Genomic DNA, 22,048 nt, shown 5'->3' on the forward strand with positions numbered 1-22,048 from the left:
ATCACATTAGAGGTATAAATCAAGCAATCGCAATCAGGTTCGCTAGACGGAGCAGATTTACACTTGTTAACAGACAACTCTGTAATTATGTAATTTCAATATAATAACAGAATTCCAATGTTTACACAACTAAAAGCGGTAAAATAAGCGAAAATTAGAAGTTATGTTTAATCAGAGTTCAACGCGGTTCTTGGTTAATTAGAAGTCATGTGTATAAAACATGACCGAAACTATGGTTTTCGATCGAATTGCAATTGACGTATTTTTATTGTAAACTCAATGTATGTTTGAAAAAAAAAAAAAATAAATAAATAAATAAACAGAAAATTATAAAATTTTACAGTGAAATCGGACTATGTTTAAAAAGTAAAAAGGAATTGAAAAATTCCTGGAATAAAATATTTATGACAAACACAAAGTCATAAATTGGGTATTTTCGATAGAAAATATAGTCGAGAGCGACTTGAAACAACCAGGTTTACATCGGTTTTACAACTATAAGCGGTAAAATAAGCGAAAACGAACGAGTTATTGGTGGCCTTTAGAAAGGCCGTTTGTCGTAGCCACCGGCAGCGCACGCTTGTGTGTCACTTAGGCTCGTTCTCCGCGGATGCGGCGCGCCAGCTGGATGTCCTTGGGCATGATGGTGACTCGCTTGGCGTGGATGGCGCACAAGTTGGTGTCTTCGAAGAGTCCGACCAGGTAAGCCTCGCTGGCCTCCTGCAGTGCCATGACGGCGGAGCTCTGGAAACGCAGGTCGGTCTTAAAGTCCTGGGCGATCTCGCGGACGAGACGCTGGAACGGCAACTTGCGGATCAGCAGTTCGGTGCTCTTCTGGTAACGCCTGATCTCACGCAGGGCGACGGTGCCGGGCCTGTAACGGTGAGGCTTCTTCACGCCTCCTGTGGCCGGCGCGCTCTTACGGGCTGCCTTGGTGGCCAACTGCTTCCTGGGCGCCTTGCCTCCGGTGGACTTACGAGCGGTCTGCTTGGTACGTGCCATAGCGTCAGCTTGTCTCGCCTAAATGAGATATGTTTTTCCCCTTGCGGAAAATATTGACTATATACGGGCCGGCACGAGCTCAGAACGACTGTGATTGGTCGCCGCGTTATCGGCCAATCACAGAGCAGCCAGAGTTGACAAAACTACCGACAACGGGCGATTTTATCATCTGTTTGACTAACGCCACTGCAACAGCAACATGACCGGTCGAGGCAAAGGTGGTAAGGGGCTGGGAAAGGGAGGCGCCAAGCGTCACAGGAAGGTGCTCCGTGACAACATCCAGGGCATCACCAAGCCCGCAATCCGTCGTCTGGCTCGCCGCGGCGGTGTCAAGCGTATCTCGGGCCTCATCTACGAGGAGACCCGCGGAGTGCTCAAGGTGTTTCTGGAGAACGTGATCCGTGACGCCGTCACATACACCGAGCACGCCAAGAGGAAGACGGTCACCGCCATGGACGTCGTGTACGCGCTCAAACGCCAGGGCCGCACACTGTACGGTTTCGGAGGTTAAGCTGAGCTGCCGCCTGTTCCGCGCGCGACATCGCCCCACAAAAGGCCTTTTTAAAGGCCACCATAAACTCTATCGTTTTTACGTTTCTCTTCGGCTTAGACAACGGATACCGCTGTTTTTTCTCGATTTTATTCTAAGTATTACAAGTGACAATAATAACAATTTCATTAATACATATAATATATAAAAATTTTATTTATTTATTATTTTTTTTTTTTTTTCTCAACATTTAAACTTATCATACTAGGTTTTCAATTGTTTTTTCTCTCACTCTTCTGTTCCTAATAAAAAGTTTCTTAAATTTTCGTTTTTATTAAAAACCTTTTGTTTATTTCACTTTTTAAGGCCAGATCATTTTACCGTATGTAATTTAACCAAGTAAAAATCACTCGTATCTGACGACTGTCGTCGACAATTCCATTATCAATATACAACTTACAAGATTATTCATTGTTGTAAGTTCATGTTCATAAAATCTCTATTAAATTTCATTATGACTAGTCACTTAAGACCCTAGCTTGCCTATTCAAAGCTCAGATCACGCGACGCTTGCCCGCTGCGCAGCGCTTCGCGCTGCTTGCTCTTTTAGAAAAAAAATTTACTCGAGCTTGCAAACTCCAAGCCCAGATCAAGCGGCGCGCGTTTATCACTAAAAAAAAAAAAATAAATAAAGTACTTTATTTCTTCTTCAAGTTTCATTTAGGCCGTGTATTTTTATCTCTATTAAATTTGTATTATTTATGTATTTTAAATAATATCTCTATTAAAAATTCCAATTATGACAAGTCACTTCCAACACCCTAGCTTGCCTATTCGATTAAATTCACTACCCCAAGTTTCTTTCAAACACAACGATCGATTTCCTATTTATCCGTAAAATAATACCTTAATTTATGTATATTTCTCGTCGGTAAAAGTAAAAGTAAATTTTCAACGATAAATCCTATCGTTTTGTGTATTCTGTATTCCTATTGGTCGATTCTTGGCGATTTCCCTTCATTGCGCATGTGCGTGGAGATAGAATATATACGGTGAACTGTTAACACACGCTTATATAGGTAGGAGGTGGCCAAACTCGTGATTGGTCGGTTAAAAGTGACCAACCAGAGTTGAGAGGATTTCCCGCGTTTCAATTGACAATGAATTAACCGTTTTAATCGGACGATCCTTGTTCGAAATGAAACTTATTTACTTAATTCACGTCGAGTATTGATAATGAGTTGAAGAATTATTTGAAAATACAGACTAATACCGATATATTCAGTACACATTCCGGCCAATTATTTAAATAATTTTGGAACGTAGTGATTAACCAATGAAATCGTTTAGAGTAAATAAAATAAACGTGTTGACAATCGTACTACAGACGAAGTCGAGTACATTCATAAACGAGTATGTGTTCTAAATCCGATCTATACATTATGTTTATAGTTTCGTATTGTCATAATATGTGTTAATCAATGTTTGGTGATTTACAGCTAGTAGCCTACTGCTATTGTGACCTCTATGGATATCGCCCGGTATTAGCAATAGAAGAGAGCTTCATTTTGAATAGTTACTCCGATTACTCTATACTGCCCTTGTAATTTGTAATGTTCTATTCAAATAGAGACAATAAATTATTTTAACATTATCAAGTGACGTAACTGCCACATGTACAAGTATCGTATCTCAAGCCAATCCACATTGTTTTATTCAGTGTAAACACTTTTAATATTAATTTTATTTTAATCCTTTTTTTTTATTATACTATTTAGATTCAATCTGAAACATAGTTGGAAAAGTATGTTCATTCAGTACATACAAATATTTCCGTATTGTTTGAAATTTAAAGTAATTGAAACGAAATTGCAACGTGAATAATTTAAATCGTAATAAGAATAAACGTATAAGAGAAAAACACACTGTTTTCCCGAATTAATGTAGTGGTTTTAAATAATAATTACAATAAACGATGTTCAATAGGATTCACGCCCAGCGTATATACATCGTACCGAGCACTGGTTGAAACTGAATACAATTATAACTTTCGCACTGTACATAGATGTTACGCTTCAACAGTATTTAACAACGAATATCTTCAATATTGACGCGTTTTTTTTTTTCTCACTTATTTACCGAAATACTAGAAATACTTATATATATCAACAAATTCTACAATTTTTATGAAATTGGCTGAGTTAATTAGCTATTATTATTAGTCTACTATATTCTTATTGTTTAGTTCAACGGTCGAGCATATACCTTCGGTCGTGATGCCATCAAGTAAAACTGAAGTTTATTTACCTAAATCATCACTAGTTTTTGTTTACGCTTTTTTTTTACGACGAATATTGTTTAGTTATATCACTTGTATATCGATGTAAGTAAATAGATTAGTGCACTAATAAATTCTCTGACGGCATTCAATCAAGCTCGATCGTTACAGTCGTTGATAATATTTTAATCTTGATAATGAAAATAATATTTAATTTCACTCCTATCTAGAAAAAAAAAATTCTTTATAGACAATAATCGTAACTCACGCGTTTATCATTACGGCATGTTGTGATATCTTGCACAGCTAAGCGTTATAAAAACTAGGCGTATCGCAACACTCACTGCGTGTAAATTGGATATAATTTTTTTTTTTTTTTTTACTTAAACACTATATTCCCACTCGGATTTATAGATTAAAACAATCCTTTAGTACGTATTAGCCGTACAGACTTGACGGGCCCATTTCTCTGACCGGTATGTAGAGTACACACCGTCACGGTACTTGTGTCAACAGGGCCTCACTTTATCGCGTTTCACCGTCGTGTCGGTTAGATCCTGTGCTCCGCTCCTCATTGTAGCCCTCCGGACACGTTCAGTGTACAATATAAACGAGTGAAATCCGATATTAGACCGCGTTTATAGTTTTTATAGACAGTTTTTTGGCTGTGTAACGCGTACAGACGGGGTTCGACCTCCACTAAATACTGTCTGGTGACGTTAAAATTCGTTTTAAAACGGCGTTCTACTCGCTTATCGTTGGTAAGACGTCTCGGCCATCGGAAAAACGGATTTTTACGTTTAATCAGGACCTTACGTACTGTTTACGAGAGGTTTTAGTGTCGAGAAACGACTAAAATCCGGCAGACTGGCGTGGCGATGGGACGGCCCGGCTCGGCGACCTCTGTACGGTACGTACTCAGGCCGCGAGCCGAGTCGCGGCTGGCGGCGGAGCCATCTGATATTCCCGACATACAGAATGGCAGACTCCGCTACAACGGCACCGGCACCAGCCGCTCCCACACCGAAGAAGGCGAAGGCCGCGGCCGCCAGCAAGAAGCCCCGCGTCAAGCCGGCTCACCCACCGACGTCGGACATGGTGAACGCGGCCATCAAGAGCCTGAAAGAGCGCGGCGGTTCGTCGCTGCAGGCCATCAAAAAGTACATCGCGGCCAACTACAAGGTTGACGCCGAGAAGCTGGCCCCTTTCATCAGGAAGTACCTCAAGTCGGCCGTAGCGTCCGGCGCTCTCACCCAGCCGAAAGGCAAGGGCGCCACCGGCTCGTTCAAACTGTCGGTGAAATCCTCCGGAGAAGGAGCCAAGTCCGCCGGCAGCGAGACGGTCAAGAAGGCCGCCAAGAAAGCACCGGCCAAGCCGAAAGCCGGCGATAAGAAGCCGAAGGCGGCCAAAAAGCCAGCCGCAGCCAAGAAACCGGCCGCCGCCGCCGCGACCAAGAAGGCCGCCAAGCCCAAGACTCCCAGCAAGGCAAAGAAGGTCGCCAAACCGCCGACGAAAAAGCCCAAGTCGCCCAAACCGAAGAAAGTGGCCGTGAAGAAAGCCAAAACGCCCAAGAAGACCGCCGCCAAGAAGAAGTAAACCGGCCGGCCAGTCGCTCTCCTCCCTCGACTGTGGGAAATCCAAACGGCCTTTCTAAAGGCCACCCAAAATGTCATTCGTTTTAACGTGTTTTATTAGCGACCCCTGTTTTTTGATATTATTATTATAACAAATACATTACGAAACAGCTTGTTTTGTTTTGTTTTGTTTTTTTTTTTTTAAGTATTATAAAAGTGATATTGTTTGCCGTCTTGTATTTGACGAAATTTATTTAATGTTTGACTCATAATTACAAATACTCACATGCACATATTATAATCAATATTAACGGTTTTTTTATAACTAATTACGATTGGTTTTTGTATTTATAAATGAACACTATATGTTATACGATTTTACGTTAATGTTATGTTTAGAAAGATATTTATGTACATTCAATATTACCTAAGTCTCTTCTATTGATAAACCTTTCATATGATATATATCCCAACGTTAATAAATAACCTACCGTTCGTTTATATATATATATATATATATATATATATACACACACACACACACACACACACACACACACACACACACTAATTTCTTAGTTCTTTTCATTGGGTCATATACATTAATATTTATGTTAAATCATAATACCATATTGTAGTGTGATGTCAATATTTTATTTTGAGCAAACTTGCAAACTAATATGTCCCCGCATTCACAAAGATCGTAATTAAATATCAGTGATAAACGCGCGCCGCTTGATCTGGGCTTGGAGTTTGCAAGCTCGAGTAAATTTTTTTTCTAAAAGAGCAAGCAGCGCGAAGCGCTGCGCAGCGGGCAAGCATCGCGTGATCTGACAAATTCTGTAAATTTTGTTAAATTCAGAATAGTAGGCTATATTGTTTTAAACGTGTTTCATTACTAATTTGTGTTTTTTCGTACGGAAATTAATAAACTCGTAAAAGTTAATCTAATAAACGTAATCTAACTTATATAAATTAAAATAGATAATGCGGGGACACACTGGAAGAGACCCATTTAAAACTTAAAATACACTGACTTTGGATCACATTAGAGGTATAAATCAAGCAATCGCAATCAGGTTCGCTAGACGGAGCAGATTTACACTTGTTAACAGACAACTCTGTAATTATGTAATTTCAATATAATAACAGAATTCCAATGTTTACACAACTAAAAGCGGTAAAATAAGCGAAAATTAGAAGTTATGTTTAATCAGAGTTCAACGCGGTTCTTGGTTAATTAGAAGTCATGTGTATAAAACATGACCGAAACTATGGTTTTCGATCGAATTGCAATTGACGTATTTTTATTGTAAACTCAATGTATGTTTGAAAAAAAAAAAAAAATAAATAAAATAAACAGAAAATTATACAATTTTACAGTGAAATCGGACTATGTTTAAAAAGAAAAAAAGGAATTGTAAAATTCCTGGAATAAAATATTTATGACAAACACAAAGTCATAAATTGGGTATTTTCAATAGAAAATATAGTCGAGAGCGACTTGAAACAACCAGGTTTACATCGGTTTTACAACTATAAGCGGTAAAATAAGCGAAAACGAACGAGTTATTGGTGGCCTTTAGAAAGGCCGTTTGTCGTAGCCACCGGCAGCGCACGCTTGTGTGTCACTTAGGCTCGTTCTCCGCGGATGCGGCGCGCCAGCTGGATGTCCTTGGGCATGATGGTGACTCGCTTGGCGTGGATGGCGCACAAGTTGGTGTCTTCGAAGAGTCCGACCAGGTAAGCCTCGCTGGCCTCCTGCAGTGCCATGACGGCGGAGCTCTGGAAACGCAGGTCGGTCTTAAAGTCCTGGGCGATCTCGCGGACGAGACGCTGGAACGGCAACTTGCGGATCAGCAGTTCGGTGCTCTTCTGGTAACGCCTGATCTCACGCAGGGCGACGGTGCCGGGCCTGTAACGGTGAGGCTTCTTCACGCCTCCTGTGGCCGGCGCGCTCTTACGGGCTGCCTTGGTGGCCAACTGCTTCCTGGGCGCCTTGCCTCCGGTGGACTTACGAGCGGTCTGCTTGGTACGTGCCATAGCGTCAGCTTGTCTCGCTAAATGAGATATGTTTTTCCCCTTGCGGAAAATATTGACTATATACGGGCCGGCACGAGCTCAGAACGACTGTGATTGGTCGCCGCGTTATCGGCCAATCACAGAGCAGCCAGAGTTGACAAAACTACCGAGAACGGGCGATTTTATCATCTGTTTGACTAACGCCACTGCAACAGCAACATGACCGGTCGAGGCAAAGGTGGTAAGGGGCTGGGAAAGGGAGGCGCCAAGCGTCACAGGAAGGTGCTCCGTGACAACATCCAGGGCATCACCAAGCCCGCAATCCGTCGTCTGGCTCGCCGCGGCGGTGTCAAGCGTATCTCGGGCCTCATCTACGAGGAGACCCGCGGAGTGCTCAAGGTGTTTCTGGAGAACGTGATCCGTGACGCCGTCACATACACCGAGCACGCCAAGAGGAAGACGGTCACCGCCATGGACGTCGTGTACGCGCTCAAACGCCAGGGCCGCACACTGTACGGTTTCGGAGGTTAAGCTGAGCTGCCGCCTGTTCCGCGCGCGACATCGCCCCACAAAAGGCCTTTTTAAAGGCCACCAAACATATCTCGTTTTTCACGTTTCTCTTCGGCAATGCCATTGATGACAAATCACCGCTGTATATTATCCGTATTTGTCGAGTTTTACAAGTGACTATACCATTTTATATTAGTGTTATAAATTTTTTTTTTTTTTTCTTTATGTCACTCTTATATTAGACCTACCAATCATTCAAATACAAAATTTCTTTAATTTTTATTTGTTTAAAAATCTTTTCTTTTTTTTTTACACTTTTTAAGGCCAGATCAAAACCGTATTTAATTTAAAGCCATTCACTATCACTCTTATCTGCCGTTTCACTTACCTGACGACTGTCGACAGTATCATTATCAATATATACGATTTAAAAGATTATTCATTGTTATTCCTGATATAAGCTCTATCGTTTTTACGTTTCTCTTCGGCGTAGACAATGCCAATGCACACCGCTGTTTGTTCTCAATTTTATTTAGTATTGAAACATGTCATACTAGGTTTTCAATTGTTTTTTTGTTACTCTTATGTTCCTAATAAAAGAAATTTCTTAAATTTTCATTTGTTTACAAATCTTTAGTTTATTTCACTTTTTAAGGCCAGATGATAACCTAACCAAGTAACTATCGCTCGTATCTGCCGATCATTATCAATATACAACATACAAGATTATTCATTATATTATATTCTCTATTTCCTTAGGCACAACAGAACCTAGCTTGCCAATTAATAACTCAGATCACGCGATGCTTGCCCGCTGCGCAGCGCTTCGCGCTGCTTGCTCTTTTAGAAAAAAAATTTACTCGAGCTTGCAAACTCCAAGCCCAGACCAAGCGGTCCGCGTTTATCACTAAAAAAAAAAATAAATAAAGTACTTTATTTCTTCTTCAAGTTTCATTTAGGCCGTGTATTTTTATCTCTATTAAATTTGTATTATTTATGTATTTTAAATAATATCTCTATTAAAAATTCCATTATGACAAGTCACTTCCAACACCCTAGCTTGCCTATTCGATTAAATTCACTACCCCAAGTTTCTTTCAAACACAACGATCGATTTCCTATTTATCCGTAAAATAATACCTTAATTTATGTATATTTCTCGTCGGTAAAAGTAAAAGTAAATTTTCAACGATAAATCCTATCGTTTTGTGTATTCTGTATTCCTATTGGTCGATTCTTGGCGATTTCTTCATTGCGCATGTGCGTGGAGATAGAATATATACGGTGAACTGTTAACACACGCTTATATAGGTAGGAGGTGGCCAAACTCGTGATTGGTCGGTTAAAAGTGACCAACCAGAGTTGAGAGGATTTCCCGCGTTTCAATTGACAATGAATTAACCGTTTTAATCGGACGATCCTTGTTCGAAATGAAACTTATTTACTTAATTCACGTCGAGTATTGATAATGAGTTGAAGAATTATTTGAAAATACAGACTAATACCGATATATTCAGTACACATTCGGGCCAATTATTTAAATAATTTTGGAACGTAGTGATTAACCAATGAAATCGTTTAGAGTAAATAAAATAAACGTGTTGACAATCGTACTACAGACGAAATCGAGTATATTCATAACCGAGTATGTGTTCTAAATCCGATCTATACATTATGTTTATAGTTTCGTATTGTCATAATATGTGTTAATCAATGTTTGGTGATTTACAGCTAGTAGCCTACTGCTATTGTGACCTCTATGGATATCGCCCGGTATTAGCAATAGAAGAGAGCTTCATTTTGAATAGTTACTCCGATTACTCTATACTGCCCTTGTAATTTGTAATGTTCTATTCAAATAGAGACAATAAATTATTTTAACATTATCAAGTGACGTAACTGCCACATGTACAAGTATCGTATCTCAAGCCAATCCACATTGTTTTATTCAGTGTAAACACTTTTAATATTAATTTTATTTTAATCCTTTTTTTTTATTATACTATTTAGATTCAATCTGAAACATAGTTGGAAAAGTATGTTCATTCAGTACATACAAATATTTCCGTATTGTTTGAAATTTAAAGTAATTGAAACGAAATTGCAACGTGAATAATTTAAATCGTAATAAGAATAAACGTATAAGAGAAAAACACACTGTTTTCCCGAATTAATGTAGTGGTTTTAAATAATAATTACAATAAACGATGTTCAATAGGATTCACGCCCAGCGTATATACATCGTACCGAGCACTGGTTGAAACTGAATACAATTATAACTTTCGCACTGTACATAGATGTTACGCTTCAACAGTATTTAACAACGAATATCTTCAATATTGACGCGTTTTTTTTTCTCACTTATTTACCGAAATACTAGAAATACTTATATATATCAACAAATTCTACAATTTTTATGAAATTGGCTGAGTTAATTAGCTATTATTATTAGTCTACTATATTCTTATTGTTTAGTTCAACGGTCGAGCATATACCTTCGGTCGTGATGCCATCAAGTAAAACTGAAGTTTATTTACCTAAATCATCACTAGTTTTTGTTTACGCTTTTTTTTTACGACGAATATTGTTTAGTTATATCACTTGTATATCGATGTAAGTAAATAGATTAGTGCACTAATAAATTCTCTGACGGCATTCAATCAAGCTCGATCGTTACAGTCGTTGATAATATTTTAATCTTGATAATGAAAATAATATTTAATTTCACTCCTATCTAGAAAAAAAAAAATTCTTTATAGACAATAATCGTAACTCACGCGTTTATCATTACGGCATGTTGTGATATCTTGCACAGCTAAGCGTTATAAAAACTAGGCGTATCGCAACACTCACTGCGTGTAAATTGGATATAATTTTTTTTTTTTTTTTTTTACTTAAACACTATATTCCCACTCGGATTTATAGATTAAAACAATCCTTTAGTACGTATTAGCCGTACAGACTTGACGGGCCCATTTCTCTGACCGGTATGTAGAGTACACACCGTCACGGTACTTGTGTCAACAGGGCCTCACTTTATCGCGTTTCACCGTCGTGTCGGTTAGATCCTGTGCTCCGCTCCTCATTGTAGCCCTCCGGACACGTTCAGTGTACAATATAAACGAGTGAAATCCGATATTAGACCGCGTTTATAGTTTTTATAGACAGTTTTTTGGCTGTGTAACGCGTACAGACGGGGTTCGACCTCCACTAAATACTGTCTGGTGACGTTAAAATTCGTTTTAAAACGGCGTTCTACTCGCTTATCGTTGGTAAGACGTCTCGGCCATCGGAAAAACGGATTTTTACGTTTAATCAGGACCTTACGTACTGTTTACGAGAGGTTTTAGTGTCGAGAAACGACTAAAATCCGGCAGACTGGCGTGGCGATGGGACGGCCCGGCTCGGCGACCTCTGTACGGTACGTACTCAGGCCGCGAGCCGAGTCGCGGCTGGCGGCGGAGCCATCTGATATTCCCGACATACAGAATGGCAGACTCCGCTACAACGGCACCGGCACCAGCCGCTCCCACACCGAAGAAGGCGAAGGCCGCGGCCGCCAGCAAGAAGCCCCGCGTCAAGCCGGCTCACCCACCGACGTCGGACATGGTGAACGCGGCCATCAAGAGCCTGAAAGAGCGCGGCGGTTCGTCGCTGCAGGCCATCAAAAAGTACATCGCGGCCAACTACAAGGTTGACGCCGAGAAGCTGGCCCCTTTCATCAGGAAGTACCTCAAGTCGGCCGTAGCGTCCGGCGCTCTCACCCAGCCGAAAGGCAAGGGGGCCACCGGCTCGTTCAAACTGTCGGTGAAATCCTCCGGAGAAGGAGCCAAGTCCGCCGGCAGCGAGACGGTCAAGAAGGCCGCCAAGAAAGCACCGGCCAAGCCGAAAGCCGGCGATAAGAAGCCGAAGGCGGCCAAAAAGCCAGCCGCAGCCAAGAAACCGGCCGCCGCCGCCGCGACCAAGAAGGCCGCCAAGCCCAAGACTCCCAGCAAGGCAAAGAAGGTCGCCAAACCGCCGACGAAAAAGCCCAAGTCGCCCAAACCGAAGAAAGTGGCCGTGAAGAAAGCCAAAACGCCCAAGAAGACCGCCGCCAAGAAGAAGTAAACCGGCCGGCCAGTCGCTCTCCTCCCTCGACTGTGGGAAATCCAAACGGCCTTTCTAAAGGCCACCCAAAATCTTATTCGTTTTCACGTGTTTTATTAGCGACCCCTGTTTTTTGATATTATTATTATAACAAATACATTACGAAACGGCTTGTTTTGTTTTGTTTTGTTTTTTTTTTTTTTTAAGTATTATAAAAGTGATATTGTTTGCCGTCTTGTATTTGACGAAATTTATTTAATGTTTGACTCATAATTACAAATACTCACATGCACATATTATAATCAATATTAACGGTTTTTTTTTTTTATAACTAATTACGATTGGTTTTTGTATTTATAAATGAACACTATATGTTATACGATTTTACGTTAATGTTATGTTTAGAAAGATATTTATGTACATTCAATATTACCTAAGTCTCTTCTATTGATAAACCTTTCATAAGATATAAATCCCAACGTTAATAAATAACCTACCGTTCGTTTATATATATATATATATATATATACACACACACACACACACACACACACACACACACACACTAATTTCTTAGTTCTTTTCATTGGGTCATATACAGATATTTATGTTAAATCATAATACCATATTGTAGTGTGATGTCAATATTTTATTTTGAGCAAACTTGCAAACTAATATGTCCCCGCATTCACAAAGATCGTAATTAAATATCAGTGATAAACGCGCGCCGCTTGATCTGGGCTTGGAGTTTGCAAGCTCGAGTAAATTTTTTTTCTAAAAGAGCAAGCAGCGCGAAGCGCTGCGCAGCGGGCAAGCATCGCGTGATCTGACAAATTCTGTAAATTTTGTTAAATTCAGAATAGTAGGCTATATTGTTTTAAACGTGTTTCATTACTAATTGTGTGTGTTTTTTTTTTTTTCGTACGGAAATTAATAAACTCGTAAAGTTAATCTAATAAACGTAATCTAACTTATATAAATTAAAATAGATAATGCGGGGACACACTGGAAGAGACCCATTTAAAACTTAAAATACACTGACTTTGGATCACATTAGAGGTATAAATCAAGCAATCGCAATCAGGTTCGCTAGACGGAGCAGATTTACACTTGTTAACAGACAACTCTGTAATTATGTAATTTCAATATAATAACAGAATTCCAATGTTTACACAACTAAAAGCGGTAAAATAAGCGAAAATTAGAAGTTATGTTTAATCAGAGTTCAACGGTTCTTGGTTAATTAGAAGTCATGTGTATAAAACATGACCGAAACTATGGTTTTCGATCGAATTGCAATTGACGTATTTTTATTTTAAACTCAATGTATGTTTGAAAAAAAAAAAAATAATATAAAATAAACAGAAAATTATACAATTTTACAGTGAAATCGGACTATGTTTAAAAAGAAAAAAAAAGGAATTGTAAAATTCCTGGAATAAAATATTTATGACAAACACAAAGTCATAAATTGGGTATTTTCAATAGAAAATATAGTCGAGAGCGATGATGATGACTTGAAACAACCAGGTTTACATCGGTTTTACAACTATAAGCGGTAAAATAAGCGAAAACGAACGAGTTATTGGTGGCCTTTAGAAAGGCCGTTTGTCGTAGCCACCGGCAGCGGGGCAGGCAGTGCACGCTTGTGTGTCACTTAGGCTCGTTCTCCGCGGATGCGGCGCGCCAGCTGGATGTCCTTGGGCATGATGGTGACTCGCTTGGCGTGGATGGCGCACAAGTTGGTGTCTTCGAAGAGTCCGACCAGGTATGCCTCGCTGGCCTCCTGCAGTGCCATGACGGCGGAGCTCTGGAAACGCAGGTCGGTCTTAAAGTCCTGGGCGATCTCGCGGACGAGACGCTGGAACGGCAACTTGCGGATCAGCAGTTCGGTGCTCTTCTGGTAACGCCTGATCTCACGCAGGGCGACGGTGCCGGGCCTGTAACGGTGAGGCTTCTTCACGCCTCCTGTGGCCGGCGCGCTCTTACGGGCTGCCTTGGTGGCCAACTGCTTCCTGGGCGCCTTGCCTCCGGTGGACTTACGAGCGGTCTGCTTGGTACGTGCCATAGCGTCAGCTTGTCTCGCTAAATGAGATATGTTTTTCCCCTTGCGGAAAATATTGACTATATACGGGCCGGCACGAGCTCAGAACGACTGTGATTGGTCGCCGCGTTATCGGCCAATCACAGAGCAGCCAGAGTTGACAAAACTACCGAGAACGGGCGATTTTATCATCTGTTTGACTAACGCCACTGCAACAGCAACATGACCGGTCGAGGCAAAGGTGGTAAGGGGCTGGGAAAGGGAGGCGCCAAGCGTCACAGGAAGGTGCTCCGTGACAACATCCAGGGCATCACCAAGCCCGCAATCCGTCGTCTGGCTCGCCGCGGCGGTGTCAAGCGTATCTCGGGCCTCATCTACGAGGAGACCCGCGGAGTGCTCAAGGTGTTTCTGGAGAACGTGATCCGTGACGCCGTCACATACACCGAGCACGCCAAGAGGAAGACGGTCACCGCCATGGACGTCGTGTACGCGCTCAAACGCCAGGGCCGCACACTGTACGGTTTCGGAGGTTAAGCTGAGCTGCCGCCTGTTCCGCGCGCGACATCGCCCCACAAAAGGCCTTTTTAAAGGCCACCAAACATATCTCGTTTTTCACGTTTCTCTTCGGCAATGCCATTGATGACAAATCACCGCTGTATATTATCCGTATTTGTCGAGTTTTACAAGTGACTATACCATTTTATATTAGTGTTATAAATTTTTTTTTTTTTTTTCTTTATGTCACTCTTATATTAGACCTACCAATCATTCAAATACAAAATTTCTTTAATTTTTATTTGTTTAAAAATCTTTTCTTTTTTTTTTACACTTTTTAAGGCCAGATCAAAACCGTATTTAATTTAAAGCCATTCACTATCACTCTTATCTGCCGTTTCACTTACCTGACGACTGTCGACAGTATCATTATCAATATATACGATTTAAAAGATTATTCATTGTTATTCCTGATATAAGCTCTATCGTTTTTACGTTTCTCTTCGGCGTAGACAATGCCAATGCACACCGCTGTTTGTTCTCAATTTTATTTAGTATTGAAACATGTCATACTAGGTTTTCAATTGTTTTTTGTTACTCTTATGTTCCTAATAAAAGAAATTTCTTAAATTTTCATTTGTTTACAAATCTTTAGTTTATTTCACTTTTTAAGGCCAGATCATTTTACCGTATTATGTAATTTAACCAAGTAAAAATCACTCGTATCTGACGACTGTCGTCGACAATTCCATTATCAATATACAACTTACAAGATTATTCATTATATTATATTCTCTATTTCCTTAGGCACAACAGAACCTAGCTTGCCAATTAATAACTCAGATCACGCGATGCTTGCCCGCTGCGCAGCGCTTCGCGCTGCTTGCTCTTTTAGAAAAAAAATTTACTCGAGCTTGCAAACTCCAAGCCCAGATCAAGCGGCGCGCGTTTATCACTAAAAAAAAAATAAATAAAGTACTTTATTTCTTCTTCAAGTTTCATTTAGGCCGTGTATTTTTATCTCTATTAAATTTGTATTATTTATGTATTTTAAATAATATCTCTATTAAAAATTCCATTATGACAAGTCACTTCCAACACCCTAGCTTGCCTATTCGATTAAATTCACTAGCCCAAGTTTCTTTCAAACACAACGATCGATTTCCTATTTATCCGTAAAATAATACCTTAATTTATGTATATTTCTCGTCGGTAAAAGTAAAAGTAAATTTTCAACGATAAATCCTATAGTTTTGTGTATTCTGTATTCCTATTGGTCGATTCTTGGCGATTTCTTCATTGCGCATGTGCGTGGAGATAGAATATATACGGTGAACTGTTAACACACGCTTATATAGGTAGGAGGTGGCCAAACTCGTGATTGGTCGGTTAAAAGTGACCAACCAGAGTTGAGAGGATTTCCCGCGTTTCAATTGACAATGAATTAACCGTTTTAATCGGACGATCCTTGTTCGAAATGAAACTTATTTACTTAATTCACGTCGAGTATTGATAATGAGTTGAAGAATTATTTGAAAATACAGACTAATACCGATATATTCAGTACACATTCGGGCCAATTATTTAAATAATTTTGGAACGTAGTGATTAACCAATGAAATCGTTTAGAGTAAATAAAATAAACGTGTTGACAATCGTACTACAGACGAAATCGAGTATATTCATAACCGAGTATGTGTTCTAAATCCGATCTATACATTATGTTTATAGTTTCGTATTGTCATAATATGTGTTAATCAATGTTTGGTGATTTACAGCTAGTAGCCTACTGCTATTGTGACCTCTATGGATATCGCCCGGTATTAGCAATAGAAGAGAGCTTCATTTTGAATAGTTACTCCGATTACTCTATACTGCCCTTGTAATTTGTAATGTTCTATTCAAATAGAGACAATACATTATTTTAACATTATCAAGTGACGTAACTGCCACATGTACAAGTATCGTATCTCAAGCCAATCCACATTGTTTTATTCAGTGTAAACACTTTTAATATTAATTTTATTTTAATCCTTTTTTTTTATTATACTATTTAGATTCAATCTGAAACATAGTTGGAAAAGTATGTTCATTCAGTACATACAAATATTTCCGTATTGTTTGAAATTTAAAGTAATTGAAACGAAATTGCAACGTGAATAATTTAAATCGTAATAAGAATAAACGTATAAGAGAAAAACACACTGTTTTCCCGAATTAATGTAGTGGTTTTAAATAATAATTACAATAAACGATGTTCAATAGGATTCACGCCCAGCGTATATACATCGTACCGAGCACTGGTTGAAACTGAATACAATTATAACTTTCGCACTGTACATAGATGTTACGCTTCAACAGTATTTAACAACGAATATCTTCAATATTGACGCGTTTTTTTTTCTCACTTATTTACCGAAATACTAGAAATACTTATATATATCAACAAATTCTACAATTTTTATGAAATTGGCTGAGTTAATTAGCTATTATTATTAGTCTACTATATTCTTATTGTTTAGTTCAACGGTCGAGCATATACCTTCGGTCGTGATGCCATCAAGTAAAACTGAAGTTTATTTACCTAAATCATCACTAGTTTTTGTTTACGCTTTTTTTTTACGACGAATATTGTTTAGTTATATCACTTGTATATCGATGTAAGTAAATAGATTAGTGCACTAATAAATTCTCTGACGGCATTCAATCAAGCTCGATCGTTACAGTCGTTGATAATATTTTAATCTTGATAATGAAAATAATATTTAATTTCACTCCTATCTAGAAAAAAAAAATTCTTTATAGACAATAATCGTAACTCACGCGTTTATCATTACGGCATGTTGTGATATCTTGCACAGCTAAGCGTTATAAAAACTAGGCGTATCGCAACACTCACTGCGTGTAAATTGGATATAATTTTTTTTTTTTTTTTTTACTTAAACACTATATTCCCACTCGGATTTATAGATTAAAACAATCCTTTAGTACGTATTAGCCGTACAGACTTGACGGGCCCATTTCTCTGACCGGTATGTAGAGTACACACCGTCACGGTACTTGTGTCAACAGGGCCTCACTTTATCGCGTTTCACCGTCGTGTCGGTTAGATCCTGTGCTCCGCTCCTCATTGTAGCCCTCCGGACACGTTCAGTGTACAATATAAACGAGTGAAATCCGATATTAGACCGCGTTTATAGTTTTTATAGACAGTTTTTTGGCTGTGTAACGCGTACAGACGGGGTTCGACCTCCACTAAATACTGTCTGGTGACGTTAAAATTCGTTTTAAAACGGCGTTCTACTCGCTTATCGTTGGTAAGACGTCTCGGCCATCGGAAAAACGGATTTTTACGTTTAATCAGGACCTTACGTACTGTTTACGAGAGGTTTTAGTGTCGAGAAACGACTAAAATCCGGCAGACTGGCGTGGCGATGGGACGGCCCGGCTCGGCGACCTCTGTACGGTACGTACTCAGGCCGCGAGCCGAGTCGCGGCTGGCGGCGGAGCCATCTGATATTCCCGACATACAGAATGGCAGACTCCGCTACAACGGCACCGGCACCAGCCGCTCCCACACCGAAGAAGGCGAAGGCCGCGGCCGCCAGCAAGAAGCCCCGCGTCAAGCCGGCTCACCCACCGACGTCGGACATGGTGAACGCGGCCATCAAGAGCCTGAAAGAGCGCGGCGGTTCGTCGCTGCAGGCCATCAAAAAGTACATCGCGGCCAACTACAAGGTTGACGCCGAGAAGCTGGCCCCTTTCATCAGGAAGTACCTCAAGTCGGCCGTAGCGTCCGGCGCTCTCACCCAGCCGAAAGGCAAGGGGGCCACCGGCTCGTTCAAACTGTCGGTGAAATCCTCCGGAGAAGGAGCCAAGTCCGCCGGCAGCGAGACGGTCAAGAAGGCCGCCAAGAAAGCACCGGCCAAGCCGAAAGCCGGCGATAAGAAGCCGAAGGCGGCCAAAAAGCCAGCCGCAGCCAAGAAACCGGCCGCCGCCGCCGCGACCAAGAAGGCCGCCAAGCCCAAGACTCCCAGCAAGGCAAAGAAGGTCGCCAAACCGCCGACGAAAAAGCCCAAGTCGCCCAAACCGAAGAAAGTGGCCGTGAAGAAAGCCAAAACGCCCAAGAAGACCGCCGCCAAGAAGAAGTAAACCGGCCGGCCAGTCGCTCTCCTCCCTCGACTGTGGGAAATCCAAACGGCCTTTCTAAAGGCCACCCAAAATCTTATTCGTTTTCACGTGTTTTATTAGCGACCCCTGTTTTTTGATATTATTATTATAACAAATACATTACGAAACAGCTTGTTTTGTTTTGTTTTGTTTTTTTTTTTTTAAGTATTATAAAAGTGATATTGTTTGCCGTCTTGTATTTGACGAAATTTATTTAATGTTTGACTCATAATTACAAATACTCACATGCACATATTATAATCAATATTAACGGTTTTTTTTTTTTATAACTAATTACGATTGGTTTTTGTATTTATAAATGAACACTATATGTTATACGATTTTACGTTAATGTTATGTTTAGAAAGATATTTATGTACATTCAATATTACCTAAGTCTCTTCTATTGATAAACCTTTCATAAGATATAAATCCCAACGTTAATAAATAACCTACCGTTCGTTTATATATATATATATATATATATATATATATATATATATATATATACACACACACACACACACACACACACTAATTTCTTAGTTCTTTTCATTGGGTCATATACAGATATATTTATGTTAAATCATAATACCATATTGTAGTGTGATGTCAATATTTTATTTTGAGCAAACTTGCAAACTAATATGTCCCCGCATTCACAAAGATCGTAATTAAATATCAGTGATAAACGCGCGCCGCTTGATCTGGGCTTGGAGTTTGCAAGCTCGAGTAAATTTTTTTTCTAAAAGAGCAAGCAGCGCGAAGCGCTGCGCAGCGGGCAAGCATCGCGTGATCTGACAAATTCTGTAAATTTTGTTAAATTCAGAATAGTAGGCTATATTGTTTTAAACGTGTTTCATTACTAATTTGTGTGTGTTTTTTTTTTTTCGTACGGAAATTAATAAACTCGTAAACTTAATCTAATAAACGTAATCTAACTTATATAAATTAAAATAGATAATGCGGGGACACACTGGAAAAGACCCATTTTAAACTTAAAATACACTGACTTTGGATCACATTAGAGGTATAAATCAAGCAATCGCAATCAGGTTCGCTAGACGGAGCAGATTTACACTTGTTAACAGACAACTCTGTAATTATGTAATTTCAATATAATAACAGAATTCCAATGTTTACACAACTAAAAGCGGTAAAATAAGCGAAAATTAGAAGTTATGTTTAATCAGAGTTCAACGGTTCTTGGTTAATTAGAAGTCATGTGTATAAAACATGACCGAAACTATGGTTTTCGATCGAATTGCAATTGACGTATTTTTATTGTAAACTCAATGTATGTTTGAAAAAAAAAAAAAAAATAAATAAATAAACAGAAAATTATACAATTTTACAGTGAAATCGGACTATGTTTAAAAAGAAAAAAAAAAAGGAATTGTAAAATTCCTGGAATAAAATATTTATGACAAACACAAAGTCATAAATTGGGTATTTTCAATAGAAAATATAGTCGAGAGCGATGATGATGACTTGAAACAACCAGGTTTACATCGGTTTTACAACTATAAGCGGTAAAATAAGCGAAAACGAACGAGTTATTGGTGGCCTTTAGAAAGGCCGTTTGTCGTAGCCACCGGCAGCGGGGCAGGCAGTGCACGCTTGTGTGTCACTTAGGCTCGTTCTCCGCGGATGCGGCGCGCCAGCTGGATGTCCTTGGGCATGATGGTGACTCGCTTGGCGTGGATGGCGCACAAGTTGGTGTCTTCGAAGAGTCCGACCAGGTATGCCTCGCTGGCCTCCTGCAGTGCCATGACGGCGGAGCTCTGGAAACGCAGGTCGGTCTTAAAGTCCTGGGCGATCTCGCGGACGAGACGCTGGAACGGCAACTTGCGGATCAGCAGTTCGGTGCTCTTCTGGTAACGCCTGATCTCACGCAGGGCGACGGTGCCGGGCCTGTAACGGTGAGGCTTCTTCACGCCTCCTGTGGCCGGCGCGCTCTTACGGGCTGCCTTGGTGGCCAACTGCTTCCTGGGCGCCTTGCCTCCGGTGGACTTACGAGCGGTCTGCTTGGTACGTGCCATATCGTCAGCTGGTCTAGCCGAAATGAGTGATTGAAAATGGCGATGGCGACGGGATGACGGGGAGTCCTTGTTCCCCTCAGAAGGCAGAGCTTCTGTGCTGATTGCACAATGGCTGCTGGTCAGCGTGTTGGCGTCTTATGTTCTGTAAACTCAGAAACACTTTTTGCGCCTGTGGGGCTAAATATATACATAGTATAGGCATCTTAAAACTAATTCTTAATACTATTAATACTATACTATACTATACTATTTTTTTTTTTTTTTTTTTTTTTTTATTTACAATTTGGTCAGTAAATTCCTATAATTTATTATTATCTACATACAGGTCAGCAATTTCTATACTTATTTGTATTTACAATCTGGTCACTATTTTCTACAATTATTATTATTTACAATACAGGTCAGTAATTTCTGTAACTTATTATTATTTACAATTGGTCGGTGGTTTTGTTTATAGTCGGTGTGGTGGTCTGTAGTGTGGCTTCTATTGTTTTTAGGGTGGATCGTGTAGCAGTATCAACTTCGGGTTTCTTACTTGTGAGCTGATTGAAAATTTCAAGTCCAATTTACTATATACGGGCCGGCACGAGCTGAGAACGACTGTGATTGGTCGCCGCGCTACCGGCCAATCACAGAGCGGCCAGAGTTGACAAAACTACCGAGAACGGGCGATTTTATCAGACATCAGCAAGGCATTCGACAGGGTTTTGGCACGCAGGTCTGAATTTCAAGCTGGCACGCAGTCCTCTCCCCAAGAAGCTAAGACAACTGTTAAGATCTTATCTGCAAGACCGGCACTACCAAGCCCAGTCGCAGTAGCGGTCGGCCCGTCAATATCCAGCAACAGGCAGATCACCGCTGGTGTGCCACAGGGCTCAGTCCTAGGACCAATCCTGTACCTGTGGTACACCAACCGATATCCCTGTTCACCCCAGGGGTCTCAGTCGCTCTCTACGCAGACGACGCGCTCTTCTATACCAAATCGAAGATAGTCCAAGCCTCCTGTGCAGACGCATCCAGAGCCAACTGGATCTCCTAGCGCCCTTGGGGGGATGCGAAAATGGAGGATGAAGGCCAACACAGACAAATGTGCGGCAATCTGCTATCACCAGGAAGAGGTTGGGGCCATGTCGCACAGAACACTCTACTTCTGGAAGGCCAACGTATCGCGTGGACAAAGAGGCTGAGATACCTGGGGATGACCCTAAGCAGGACACCGACCACCACTCCAGCTGCAGAAGACCGACTGCAGAAAGCCAAGGCCGCACGCAGAAGCCTTCTCCCAACTACTGCGACCAGCCGCCGCCCTCCCACTCACCACCAAGCTGCTGCTGT

At 40.6% G+C, this 22,048-nt stretch overlaps 8 protein-coding genes across 8 annotated transcripts; 6 read left to right on the forward strand and 2 right to left on the reverse strand.

Annotated features, from left to right (window-relative positions):
- Positions 1-531: 531 nt before the first annotated feature.
- LOC124370290 lies at positions 532-7,407 on the reverse strand. The gene is made up of 4 exons (XM_046828578.1): positions 6,978-7,407; positions 5,024-5,396; positions 1,124-1,492; positions 532-1,020 (listed from the first exon to the last, which is right to left on the reverse strand). Exons 1-4 carry the CDS (start codon positions 7,385-7,387, stop codon positions 592-594), a joined length of 1,581 nt encoding a protein of 526 aa, XP_046684534.1. The 5' UTR covers positions 7,388-7,407; the 3' UTR covers positions 532-591.
- LOC124370274 (histone H4) lies at positions 1,151-1,699 on the forward strand. Its single transcript, XM_046828562.1, has one exon. It carries the CDS (start codon positions 1,202-1,204, stop codon positions 1,511-1,513), a length of 312 nt encoding a protein of 103 aa, XP_046684518.1. The 5' UTR covers positions 1,151-1,201; the 3' UTR covers positions 1,514-1,699.
- On the forward strand, positions 4,706-5,432 carry LOC124370270 (histone H1-like). The gene has a single exon (XM_046828557.1). The coding sequence runs from the start codon at positions 4,749-4,751 to the stop codon at positions 5,364-5,366; it is 618 nt and encodes a 205-aa protein (XP_046684513.1). The 5' UTR covers positions 4,706-4,748; the 3' UTR covers positions 5,367-5,432.
- Positions 7,408-7,534: 127 nt separating the features above from the next.
- On the forward strand, positions 7,535-7,965 carry LOC124370277 (histone H4). The gene has a single exon (XM_046828565.1). The coding sequence runs from the start codon at positions 7,586-7,588 to the stop codon at positions 7,895-7,897; it is 312 nt and encodes a 103-aa protein (XP_046684521.1). The 5' UTR covers positions 7,535-7,585; the 3' UTR covers positions 7,898-7,965.
- Positions 7,966-11,321: 3,356 nt separating this feature from the next.
- Positions 11,322-12,049, forward strand: LOC124370271 (histone H1-like). The gene has a single exon (XM_046828559.1). It carries the CDS (start codon positions 11,366-11,368, stop codon positions 11,981-11,983), a length of 618 nt encoding a protein of 205 aa, XP_046684515.1. The 5' UTR covers positions 11,322-11,365; the 3' UTR covers positions 11,984-12,049.
- Positions 12,050-13,548: 1,499 nt separating this feature from the next.
- Positions 13,549-20,730, reverse strand: LOC124370291. The gene is made up of 5 exons (XM_046828579.1): positions 20,304-20,730; positions 18,279-18,683; positions 14,909-14,915; positions 14,151-14,519; positions 13,549-14,069 (listed from the first exon to the last, which is right to left on the reverse strand). Exons 1-5 carry the CDS (start codon positions 20,711-20,713, stop codon positions 13,620-13,622), a joined length of 1,641 nt encoding a protein of 546 aa, XP_046684535.1. The 5' UTR covers positions 20,714-20,730; the 3' UTR covers positions 13,549-13,619.
- On the forward strand, positions 14,178-14,608 carry LOC124370276 (histone H4). Its single transcript, XM_046828564.1, has one exon. It carries the CDS (start codon positions 14,229-14,231, stop codon positions 14,538-14,540), a length of 312 nt encoding a protein of 103 aa, XP_046684520.1. The 5' UTR covers positions 14,178-14,228; the 3' UTR covers positions 14,541-14,608.
- Positions 17,992-18,719, forward strand: LOC124370272 (histone H1-like). Its single transcript, XM_046828560.1, has one exon. It carries the CDS (start codon positions 18,036-18,038, stop codon positions 18,651-18,653), a length of 618 nt encoding a protein of 205 aa, XP_046684516.1. The 5' UTR covers positions 17,992-18,035; the 3' UTR covers positions 18,654-18,719.
- Positions 20,731-22,048: the final 1,318 nt, after the last annotated feature.

Source organism: Homalodisca vitripennis, unplaced genomic scaffold (assembly GCF_021130785.1).
Source record: "Homalodisca vitripennis isolate AUS2020 unplaced genomic scaffold, UT_GWSS_2.1 ScUCBcl_61;HRSCAF=875, whole genome shotgun sequence".
NCBI classification, from domain to species: Eukaryota; Metazoa; Arthropoda; class Insecta; order Hemiptera; family Cicadellidae; genus Homalodisca; species Homalodisca vitripennis.

Coding starts and splice junctions, on each gene's coding strand:
- LOC124370274 (XM_046828562.1), top strand. CDS start 1,202: ATGACCGGTCGAGGCAAAGGTGGTAAGGGGCTGGGAAAGGGAGGCGCC.
- LOC124370270 (XM_046828557.1), top strand. CDS start 4,749: ATGGCAGACTCCGCTACAACGGCACCGGCACCAGCCGCTCCCACACCG.
- LOC124370290 (XM_046828578.1), bottom strand. CDS start 7,387: ATGGCACGTACCAAGCAGACCGCTCGTAAGTCCACCGGAGGCAAGGCG. Junction 5,397..6,977: donor ATCCGCGGAGAACGAGCCTA/AGTGACACACAA, acceptor GATTTCCCACAG/TCGAGGGAGGAGAGCGACTG. Junction 1,493..5,023: donor CGCCCTTGCCTTTCGGCTGG/GTGAGAGCGCCG, acceptor GAAACCGTACAG/TGTGCGGCCCTGGCGTTTGA.
- LOC124370277 (XM_046828565.1), top strand. CDS start 7,586: ATGACCGGTCGAGGCAAAGGTGGTAAGGGGCTGGGAAAGGGAGGCGCC.
- LOC124370271 (XM_046828559.1), top strand. CDS start 11,366: ATGGCAGACTCCGCTACAACGGCACCGGCACCAGCCGCTCCCACACCG.
- LOC124370276 (XM_046828564.1), top strand. CDS start 14,229: ATGACCGGTCGAGGCAAAGGTGGTAAGGGGCTGGGAAAGGGAGGCGCC.
- LOC124370272 (XM_046828560.1), top strand. CDS start 18,036: ATGGCAGACTCCGCTACAACGGCACCGGCACCAGCCGCTCCCACACCG.
- LOC124370291 (XM_046828579.1), bottom strand. CDS start 20,713: ATGGCACGTACCAAGCAGACCGCTCGTAAGTCCACCGGAGGCAAGGCG. Junction 18,684..20,303: donor ATCCGCGGAGAACGAGCCTA/AGTGACACACAA, acceptor GATTTCCCACAG/TCGAGGGAGGAGAGCGACTG. Junction 14,070..14,150: donor TTGTCAACTCTGGCTGCTCT/GTGATTGGCCGA, acceptor ATTTTCCGCAAG/GGGAAAAACATATCTCATTT.